The 11,951-nt window shown below is 41.3% G+C and overlaps 1 protein-coding gene across 1 annotated transcript in view; it reads left to right on the top strand.

The window, feature by feature from the left end:
- GCFC2 (GC-rich sequence DNA-binding factor 2) overlaps nt 1-6,997 on the top strand; it is a 60,903-nt gene extending 53,906 nt beyond the window's left edge. Inside the window, exons 16-17 of the mRNA XM_045283992.1 lie at nt 1,242-1,366; nt 5,676-6,997. Of these exons, the coding sequence (XP_045139927.1) occupies nt 1,242-1,366; nt 5,676-5,793 (243 nt within the window). The 3' untranslated portion in view covers nt 5,794-6,997. The remainder of the gene's footprint in view (nt 1-1,241; nt 1,367-5,675) is intronic.
- The last annotated feature ends 4,954 nt before the right edge of the window (nt 6,998-11,951 follow it).

Here is an 11,951-nt window from a genome sequence, read left to right as displayed (position 1 = left end):
CATGTGGGCTTTGTTGCTTCTGAGCTAGATGGCCGCTTGTTTACCTTCAAGCCTTTAAGACCTGTACCTTTTGATAGCCGAGCACCATCAGCTTTCTTCGCCACATTTGCTTATGCACCCGTTTGTCTTCAGCGATCATATCATAGAGGTGAACCCACAATGATTTTTTGTTCTTTGACGCCAGATAACATCCTTTTGGCACCTCATGATCACACAGGCTGATGTGTTCTTCCATGTGGGCTTTGTTGCTTCTGAGCTAGATGGCCGCTTGTTTACCATCAAGTTTTTAAGACCCCAGACGCTATGTCCTTTGATAGCCGGGCACCATCAGCTTTCTTCACCACTTTTTGCTTATTCACCTGCTTTGTCTTCAGTGGTTGTGTCAGGAAGGTGAGCATCATAGAATGCCAATTTAATAGAACAAAGTATTCTTGCATTGAAGGAATACTTGAGTGGAGGCCCAATGTCCTTCTGCTACCTTAATACTAAACCTATAAATATAGGCACATAGATCTATTTCTCCATCATCATATATAAATATATTTGCATATGTGCATGTCTTTATCTAGATTCTGTAAATACCCATTGCCTCCCAGCTCTTTCCTCTATTTGAGGGTTGGGGAATATTTTAATACATCACTCCCCAGAAACTATGACTATTAGAACAAGACAGTGTGGCCATAAATCTTGGGGACATTTATGGAAAAGCTAGCAGCAGTTTACACGTTGGGCTGCTAACTCAGCAATTAGAGCCACCAGGAGCTCCTTGGGAGAAAGACAAGGAAGGGCTTACCAGTCCTATAGAGTTACAGCCTTAGAAAGGCCCAGGGCCGGTTTCAGGTCACCATGTATAGGCATCAACTTAACGGCAGTGAATTTGATTTCTTGTGTGTGTGTGTGTGTGTGTGTGTGTCACAAAGCAAGAGCACAAGGCATTGTAAAATGGCACTAAGTTGTAAACTCAACCTTAAAAAAATTTTTTAGAGCCAAGACCGCTACCCAAAAAATTCAAGCCTGAAAAAAAAAATTTTTTTTTTCCGTTTTTTTAAGAATGCATCCAACTCTTGACAAACTCAGGGAAAATCCCCAAAATTTGTTTAACTATAAACTATAAAATAGGGAGAATAACATTCAGCTCATATGCTAATTTTGAAGATTAAATGAGATTATGTTGGCCAAAAGTACTTAGATAATAACTCAGTATCATAGCCCAACAACTGTTCCTGCATTTTCATGTTTAGGTAGCAGCATGTCTCCCAGATAAGTGGTTTGAAGACCCGGCCATGAGGACATCTCTTCCCCAGCTAGATAACTTCATCCAAGCTTTATTACAGCTTGCACATAAACTATCCAAAGATGAATTCAGGTAATACATACTTTGTTTTATTCTTTATACGTGCATATAATTTAAGAGTACTATTAAATTCTCAACCATTTTAAGAAAGATTTGTACTTTTTCCATATTTATACAGATTCATTTGAGATTCTGTTACTGTAGAATTAGTAGATATCTTCATGTGCGACCCTTGCATTATTCACTTTTCTCACATCTCATTGTATTTTTATTTTTCAAGTTTTAATGGAATATAATTCACATGTAACAATTTAGTAGTTCATTTCTAGTAAGAAGAGTTGTGTAGTCATCACCACAATCAGTTTCTATGTTTTCTTCTTTCTCAGTCATTGTTATAACTTCCCCATTTCCCTGCCATGACCCTAAATCCATGTCAGGAACCTCCGAATGGATTGTGGGCTTCCACTGTCATCCAGAGCCTTCAGCAAAATGGCTGTTCAGATTTAAACTCTTTATACTATTCCCTCCATTGGATTTGGAATTTTTGTTTACCAACTTTGGATCATACAAACTAGTGTGCTTCTTCCCATGTGATTTAGTTGATGCCTCACTGAGAGGGCTGGCTGCTTCTTTTAAGACAGCCTGTAAGACCTCAGATGCTAAATGTAAATTTTCCCCAAAATACGTACTTGTAGGAAATCATAGCACAAATGAATTCAAAATTTAACTGTTAAAAATCTGCTTTTAAAAAAATCCACTTTATTTTCCTGGCTACCTTTAATGTTTCAGCAGTTTTTAAGTACTGGGAATTACAGCCATAATAATAATACCTATGTTTTGTGGTCTGGATGGCTCATTAAAAATGAAAGATGTTGAGATGGTCCAAAATAGTGCCTGGTCACATAAGTGATGACATTCCCCTACAGCAAAAAACTACAAATGGAAACAAATTGACTGAGCTGACAGTCTGGGAGCCCAGATCAGCGAGTGGAAGGATGAAGAATTGGATCAAACACTAAAAAGAAGAAATTTAATGAAAACCATGAACAAGGAGACATGTGCTTTGGACCGGGAGCTCTACCAGCCCGCTCAGCACAGCATGCCCATCTTGAAGCAAAGAGAGCAAAGGGCTTTCCTAGGTGAGGAACAAGGAAGGCACAGAAGAGAAAGATACAATGTAGACATACCTAGACGGGAAGTAAACAGGATGTGAGGAGGGGAGACGTGCATGAAGGCAGCAAGAGCCGGAGATCCAGACAAGGAAACAGAGCTTCTCATCAGCAGTGGTCCCTGATCACGTGTGCAGGGGGGCTGGCTGCACCAAGGATCTTTGCAGTGCCTCTGGGCAGCCCAGTCCTCCTTTAGTCTGACCTGCTGCAGTTTGAGTCAGAGTGCCCTGGTGCCCACTTCAGAGACTGGGGAGTCATCAGACTCCCCACTCAGTTCACCCCAGTCACCCTTGTCAGCAGTCTCCCTCGCCTGCCCCTCGCACCTGACGGTCAGCAGCACAACACACAGCGGTGCTCTCAGACCAGCCTCTGGAGGTTAGCGCCTATTCTGCCCTTCCTTCCCACAGTGGCTTTCCTGCCCAGCAATCCAGAGAGTCCACCCCCATGCCATCGGACCAGCAACCAGAGGTTCACACTCCCCACCCACCCAGAAACCACGGCAGACAGACACTGCCTTACCACCCTCCGATTCCTCAGCCCAGCTGGCCATCAGCCTCTCCAGACCACGGACCAGAGGCACAAAACCACCCTTCACTACTTTTTTGCCCCACACACCAGGTGACAAGTTGTACAGAGTTGCCACCTGCCCAATGACAAGTGACCCTTATCTCAACCCCTCTGAACCAGCGACCAGCAAGAATGCTCCCTGTACGCATACCCAATGACTGGCTACATGAACACACAACCTCATCAGCAATGCTAGTCACTTCCTGACAGGTGCACTGGGCTGCTGGGTCACACATCGCACAGTTCCTGCAGGCTGTCTGCGCTTGCCCTTAAGAAACAGCCTACAATGATTCAACAAGTGAGCAAAATAAAGGGGCAGAAAACCCTCCTGTAGGAGAAATGGTAATAGAACTACTTGGTAAGCAATTCAGAAGACTTGTATATAGAATCCACAAATAAATCAAGGAAAACAGACACTTCTTAGAATTCAGATAAACAATATAAGAACAAAATAAGTAGGTAATTAGAAGTAGGTTAAAAACAATATAAGGACAAAATAAGTAGGTAATTACAGAGACAGCTAAGTATCTGTACAATTAGCAATAATACATCAGAAATAGATAACTCAATCGAAGGATATAGGAATAGAATTCAATCAGTAGAAAGAAGGATCAAAATAAAGGGACACTCCCATACTACTAATTGGTTTGAGAAACAATCAGAAAAAAAGAATGAAAAACGAAGAAAGCCTAAGAGTTAGTGGGACATTAATTAAGAGTAATGAACAGAGAAAGATGAAAAGTTATTGCTGAGAACTCAAAGAATCCCATATAAGGTAGACCCTAAAGATAGTCACTAAGGCACATAATCAAACTTTCCAAACCAAAGACGGTAAGTTGTGAGAACAGTTTGTGAAAAACTAAATATTACTTACAAATGGGTACAATTAGGCTCGTGATGATTTCTCAGCACAAACCATTTAGTCAAGGAGACAATGGAATCCAACAAAATTGTTTTTAAGTACAACGGGGAAACTAGGACATTCCCACAAAAAAACTAAAGGGGATTGGTAAAAACAAACATGTCATCAGTCAACGTTCCCCAAAACCAGCCCAAATAAAGAACTGTCAAAAGTGAGAGAAAGCTTCGTAATTTAAAGTGGGAAACCAGAAAAGCCACTTTGTAACTGACAACTTCCAGCTCAAAAGGGAAAATAAATGGCGTAGGTGTGGAATTTTTATTTGAAGAAAAAGTTAGAGATCAAAGAAGTTGAAAGGTAAGTTAATCTACTCACCAAAATAAAGAATAAAATTTAAAAGATGCAGTAAACATAAAATTAATAGCAGTGGATATGGAAATAATATCCATAACCAAAAATAACTCAGTATAGAAAATTAAGCGGAAAAAAATCTGCTAGCACCATTAAAAACAAATAAACTGAAAAAACAAACCAAATAAACAACCCACAAATGAACTGAAAACAATGGCAGTAGCAAATTCATTGATAATCACACTCAGTGTAAATGGTTTACATGCGTGTGAAGAGAGAAGTCAGAATGGACTGAAAAGAACCCTGTCAATATGCTGCTGATAAAACACACCTTAGATGCAAAAGCCTGTTCCTTACAATCAAGGATGGAAAAAATAAATCAAGCAACAGTAATCCAAAGAGCAGGAATGGCAGTCATGCTCTGTGATAAAATAGACTAAGTTAAGATCCATTATAAGAGACAAAAGCAAGGCCACATCCTGAGTAAAGAATCAGTCCACCCAGAGGACATAGCCATCGCATGTATGTCTGCTTCCAGTGACAGAGCTGCAAAGGCATGAACTCTAAACGCATTCGAACATGGACAGGTGTACTGTCCTAGAAGATTTTAAAGCACCTGTTCAAACCCATGTGCTCTGAGGAAGAAAAATGAGGCAATCTATTTTCATCAAGATTTACAACCTTGGAGAGCAGAGGGAGCAACTGTTTCTCGGTGCTGTGGGGTGACTTTGAGGTGAAATGGAATTGGTGGCCGTGGGTTTAGTTTGCACGTTGGTTTTCATCATGAACAGAACCGCTCGAAAGACCTTAACAGATTCCAAGGAGCTAAGTAATAGCCAGCACCTGCCTCCCACAGAACACACCAGCTGAGAAGTTCACAGTGCACTCTTCCCGAACCCACAGGGACCTTCTCCAGAATGAACCAAGTTTATTTCACAAAGCAAACCTCAATAAGTACAAAAACATCAAAATGATACAAGCTGTTTTATGTAATCATAATGCTGTTGTCAATAACAGAAAGAATGGGGGGGGTGTTTAACATGCAAACTGAATAACACATTACTTTAAATGCTAGGTGTTTAAGGGCTTAAAATACCGTCGTTTTGCTCTGTAAGAAGTGGGGGTGCAGGGGGCAGGCAGCATTTTCAGTTCCTACTGTGATGGTCGGTGCAAGTTTGTCACAACTAACCGCTGCTGAAATGCTTGTGCTTTCATATTTCTTTTACAGTCACGACATTGACATTAGCCACTGGATACATCTACTACTAGTTTGTAACCTGGATAGTTATGTAGAGAAGACAGCATCTCTTTGTTTTATGCTACTTTTAGCTGTTTGTGTATGGTAAAGCTTTTGTGTTAGATTAGCTATCAATTGAGTCCTGAATTGACTTGACCAGTGTTCCTTCACGATTTGGCTTTTTTTTTTTTTTTTTAGGGATGAAGTGAAAGAAATAATTCTTATTCTGGTGAAAATAAAAGCTTTGACTCAAGCAGAATCCTTCACAGAAGAATACCAACTAGACCACCTTAGATCACTAATTAAAGGCAATTGAGTAAATTAATGTAGGGAAATACTAAAAATGGACGTTTAATGTGGTCACACTCAGTTTCTGCCTTGAAAAGCAGCTTGTTTCTGTTTTCTATCTCATTATGGAGAGGAAGACTGCGGGGTACTCCATCCTCCGTTCCGATCCTGCACCATCCCCCTGCTTAATACCATGAAAGGCCGCCTTCCCTGGGCCGAGGTGTTTGAAAGAATTGTGCACAGGAAATGTTTGCCCTTGATTCTCAAGTTCTTTCTGACTTCTTTGCTGGTTTTAGGAATTTGAGAAAGTACTTGGAGCAGAGCCCCTCTAGGTGTTTGGCTATAAACTGGGCTGTTTTCATAGTTTTGCTCTTTGTAAGGGGTGACATTATTTTTGCTCTTTGTAAGGGGTGACGTTATAAAGGTCCCAGAAAAGTTCAAAGATGGAGGAATTTTCCCAATAATTTTTAAGCTCCCTCATATGCTCTATATTTGCATTTTTAACACATTACATACTGTTTTCTAAGCAGGGTGTTACTCCGTTTCCAGACAACATCCGGCTATATATACTTCCAGAGACCCATAATGTTTGGCTTGGTTTGGCCCCCACCCCCAGTAAACAGGAAGGATATATTGGGCAAACCGGGCATCTTTCGGGTAACAGCAGGGCAGGAAGATGGGCAGACCAGAGCCCTTCTCACTGCTAGCGGCCCTGTCCCCTCCACTATTGCCAGATGCTCTGGGGCGGTGCCAGACAAGCTGTGGGCTCTGTCCAAACCTAGGAATTTTTCTTCAGTGTATTCTGTTAAGTAATTCCAGGGTAATTTTGCAAACCATTACCCTTCTCTCAAGAAATAGGGGGGAAATGGATTATTGTAGAATTTGAACATGTGGTCTCTAACCTTGTCACCTTTAATTTTGAAGTCACTTCAACAATTTGGTGTATTCTGTTTAATGATTCAGAAGACATTAGTGTGAAGGACGGTTGAAAACTGTATGTCAGCTGTACAGGAATAGAACTTCACCTAGAAAATTTAAACCACTGCTGAGAAGTATTCAGTATTCCTCACGGCTCTTGTCCCCAGTTACACTCTGTTGAGTTGCAGTGTTATATTTGCATAATTTCCAAAGATAATGTGTATATTTATGTAAATATAGCTGGTTTTACATTTGACAGATTATATTACATATGAAATGTGTATTTTTATATCATTAAAGTCCATATCTGGAAATTTCCCTTTTGTATTTTTTTTATTAAAGCTTATGTTGCATGCATTCCCCTGCACTTTTAAGTAAAACAGACTCCTCTTGCTTTTATTAGATTGGGAAATATAACCATTTTCAAGACTTGAGTGATTTAAACTAATAGTTCTCAGTGAAAGTTCATTATATTTGGAGTTTGGACTTCAAGCTTTTTATCTGTCATATACTAGCATGATGATGCTTAAGGATATTTTTGAAGCTTGTCTAATCCACAAGCTTTTTTTTGGTTGCTGTGACCAGAAAGTGAACGGAGGAAAATCACAAGCCAGAACACAACTCTGCTTGGCAAAACCTCTCACATCCCACCAAAACCGATTTTGTTGTTACTCACATAAAGCATGACGTTTCTGTAGGTTCAAACAGATGACTGGTTAGTTGGGGTTTGTTTCTTCTTTCATGTTAGGAAATTCCACACAGCCATGAATAAAGCACCTCACAATGGAGTTGATGGATCATTTCTTAACCCCTTAACAAAATATTTACCTGGATGAGGCCCTAAGAAACACTACATCCCAAACTTGAAAAAGGTGTTACAAGAAAATGATGGACCAATATCCCTTGTGAACGCAGAAATAAAAGTCCTTAAAACATCAGCAAATTGAATATAAAAACCTGTTAAAAAGTTAATACATTACCACTGCAAGGGCAGTGAATTATTTAACATGGTTCTTCTAGACAAAGTCTCTAACTCCCACCAAAGGACTATTCCCTGTAATGTAATCCTGCTGCACATAAAAGTCCTCTGAGGAGCAAGAGAAAGGATCTCATTACCAGCAAGATCCAGGGGTGTAGCATGTCCTTAAGACCCAAGGTCCTGTTGTGGGCCTCCTGGTCCAGAAGATGGCTAGAACATTAGGGCTGCAGCAACAGAACCTGGAACGATGGACTTCCCAGCCCTCAGAGAAAGGAAAGATGAGCGCTTTGGGGAAAGAGGCTGCCTTGTAGAGCGGGGTGCCTTTAGGCCCTTAATTTGAGGAGCTGGGCTTGCCAACCCATGGAAGTAGAGCCATTGGATTTTCGGTTATTTGAGTGGGGCTTCTGTGGGCACATAATTCAGGAAGCTGGGTTTGCGGAATGAATGCCTTCAAGTTGAGGCTTAAAGCCAAAATAACCTCTTTAGGCATGTGCTGGCAGACTCAATAGAAACAACATGTTCTGATAAACAACTATCAACCCTGAGCATTTCTCATTGACATTACAACTTAATTGTTAATAAGCCCTTTAATCATTAGTTTTATCTGAATTCTGTGTAGCCATTGCAACAGCTATTAAAGCTAGAGACAAACCTAGCCTAATAGAGATCATTACAATAACCAAGTGGAAGTAATTCCAGGAAAGTATGGTAGGGTTAACATTTATGAAACTATGAGAATAAGTTATCACCACATGGGAGGCCCAGAGCCAATCTGTAAGCGATTGGACATCCCCTTACACAAGAGTCGTGGGGAGAAGACCGGTCAGTCAGGGTGCAGTATAGCACCAATGAAACATACAGCTTTCCTCTGGTTCTTTAATGCTTCCCCCCCACTATCAAGACCCTAATTCTACCTTCCAAATCTGGTTAGACCAGAGAATGTATAGGGGTACAGATAAGAGCTGGAAACATAGGAAATACAGGATAGATCAACTCGGGAACAATATTGAGAGTAGCCACACCAGGAGGTAAGGGGAAGGTGGGGGGAGAAAGGGGGAACCGATCACAATGACCTACCTATGACCCCCCTCCCAGGGGGATGGAGAACAGACAAGGGGTAAAAGACATCAGACAGTGCAAGACATGAAAAAATAATTTATAAATTATCAAGGGTTCATGAGAGAGGGAGGGGAAAAGAAGAACATACCAAGGGCTCAAGTAGAAAATGCTTTTAAAACGACGGCAACATGTACAAATGTGCTTGACACAATAGATGGATGCATGGATTGTGATAAGTTGTATGAGCCCCCAATAAAAATTTTTTTAATTATCACCACATGAAAATAATGACCATCTTTACCTACGACGATGTCAAAAAGGATTGCTACTGGACTGCTTCATTCCAAACAAGTTTAAACATGCCTCTGCACCCAGTGCATGGCTGCAGATAAGTTCTCTCAGTACCATTTGTCTTAAGACTTGTTAGGGAGCAAGCCTTCAAAAAATATAAAGGTCCTATCAAGCTGACTTCAAGGGGATCTACTAAGGGGTGTCAAACCGGCGGCCTGCAGACCACATGCAGCCCCCGAGGCGATTTTTTGTGGCCCACGATGCTCTGAAATAAAATGAAAATAAGTGTTATGAAGGAAATAGCGCTTGGGGGCGCTCAAGGCAATACCGTACACACAATCCTCTCATTACATTTTATTTCAGAACGTGGGCCACAACAATTACCTCGGGGGCCGCATGCAGCCCACAGGCTGCCAGTTTGACACCCCTGTAGACCAATTAAACTTAAAGCAGAAAGGTCCACTCGGGTTCTGGTGACGGTCCTTGATACATTTTCTTTAAAAGCACAGGACCACCACAGGGGTGTAAGTTTTCTGAAAATTGAAAACTGCACTGGTAAGAAAAAGGCTAAGGAGGTGCCAGGGATTCACCCCCAGCCCCATTATAATGTACCTACTCATTCCTTGATAGCAGTGGGCTTGATCATTTTTAGGAAATCCTACCACATCTACCTTATTGGCCATGATCTTGCCCTGTTAAGCTTCCAAACTCTCAACATTCAAGAAAAGCATCATTTTGAGTCTCCCACAGATGCCCTGTTGTGACATGGTGCAAATGAAGCAGTGCAGAATTCAGGGAAGGACAGAACTGGAAACAACCTTCATAAGTAAACAGGCCTGGGTGGACATGTTGGAAACAGTTACTTCAGTTTGATATTTTTGATGTTTTCTAAATGACTTCGTAGCAATTTTTACTACCATTGTAGATTTACAGAAAGCATTTGCCAAAATCCAGCATCCCCTCACAAAAAATACTCTAGGTAGGGATATAAGTTCCTCATCTGATAAAGGGTATCTGTTAAAGACAGCTACACATAATGGGAAAACTAAATGGTAAAATTAAATCATTTCCCTAATTATTTAGAAAAAGCCAGTATGTCGACTCTTACCATTTTACTTTGGCATTATTCTGGAGGTGGTTGGCATACAATTTTTTTAATGCATAAATGAAGAGTAAGACTCATTCACAAAAGACAGGATTGGCTACATAGAAAACCTCATGAACTCTACTACCACACCCACACCCCCCTCAAAAAGCGGAAAAACAAAACCTAGCAGAACTATCATCAGTGGTCAAGGGTAGGAAGAATAGGCTGTCCCTGCCAAGTACCAAACACACACCCTTCTTTCCCCATGAGGCACCAGACAGACTTGCCCACTGGGAAAAGGCCCCTAGATCATCAGACTAAACAAAGATACTGAAATAGAGGGGACATCCAAGACTAGCCCACACAGACAACCTTGGAAAACAAAACCCTTTCCACAAGTCCAAAGCTCACATTGCTTTTCAATTCTCCAGTCAGAGGCTAGGATTGTCAGGTGTCCTGAAAAAACCTAATAGAAAACTGAAGAAACTTGGAGGGAGGGGATGCCACAGAACAATTTTAAAAATGAAAAACACTACCATCTTCATCAGTAACAGAATGAATCCATAGACAAGAACATATGTAAAAATATAATTTTCAGAAATTAAGGTCTTGAAGTTTTGAAATATGATAGTAAGGAATTGGAAGATTGAGTTAAGGAAGCTTCAACACGAAAAGGTAAGAAAATTAGAGACCCAGTCCTAGAGATCCAAGCTCCAAATAATAGTTCGAGAAGAAAGCAGCAATGAACATAAATGTCCCAGCATGGAACCAATATTGCCACCATGACAGCTCACCAAGTGTCCAACACAGTGGTTGAACAACGTCGCCACCCCACCCGCCCCAAGGCCCATCACTGTGACACTTGAGTGGGAAATCATATAAAAGGAGAAATCAAAACAGGCTTGGATTTTCTAATATTGCACTGGAAACAATAATGGAGTCATAGGAAGGGGCTGCAAAAGTTTTTGAAAAAATGTTATGAAAAGAATGAAATTTTTGAAGCCCAATCATACAATCAAAATTGCGACAAAAATGATCTCCAACCTACAATTCTAGAGAGCGTTCGAGTATAGTAGACATACAAAGTTAAAAACTGTACTTAGGTGCATCGTTTCTTTAGAAGATACTGAGGGAAGTGCTCCAGAAAAATGTGAGCGAGTAACTCACAAAATTGAAAACGGAATCCAGCACAAGTATGAACAGAAATCCCTACGTAGCTAGGACCGAAGGAAAGAGCTGACCATGTCTGCCATCATTTTAACCTGAAAAGCAGCCTATTCAGGTGAGCCTGGCCCCAACGCCTGCTAGGCTTGCCCTTACCATGTATGATTCCATCCCCGGCTCATGGCTCACATCGTCTACCACCGCTGACCCTATTTCTGCCAGATGCCAATGATCTTGCCCACACCAGTCACACACCCTGACTGGCTCACTATTAACTTTGAAAGAAGGTGAAGCGACCTGTGTAAACATAAGGCAACGATGAGAAGGCTGTTTTGTACTTGAACAGGCTTTTCAAAGATGCAACTGACGAGGGCAAAGCAAGGGTAGGACTAACACCAGATCAGGAGAGTGCCTGCACCTGGGAACGGGAGGGAAGCTGCCACTGGGCACGCTCAGGCAGCGTCTCTGCTGCACTGGACGTCTCACTTCCTAGTGATGGGAGAGCATAAATGGTCATTCTACTAGTAGTAGTTAAGTCACACTCGTTCCTATGTACGTTTTACTTCTGTGGCTCTGCCTCCAGGAAGAGAACGGGCACCTGAGCCACTTGGCAGGCAGGCGTGCTTCTCGTTTTAAAGTACTACACTGCTGCGCTGGTTCTCTTTAAAAATAAAAAACACTTCTAAAA

The sequence above is a fragment of the Echinops telfairi genome, unplaced genomic scaffold, assembly GCF_000313985.2.
Source record: "Echinops telfairi isolate 266 unplaced genomic scaffold, ASM31398v2 ScPeMD7_7467;HRSCAF=8505_1, whole genome shotgun sequence".
NCBI lineage: Eukaryota > Metazoa > Chordata > Mammalia > Afrosoricida > Tenrecidae > Echinops > Echinops telfairi.
Note: the sequence above shows the minus strand (reverse complement) of the source record. Positions and strands in the feature narration are given on the sequence as shown.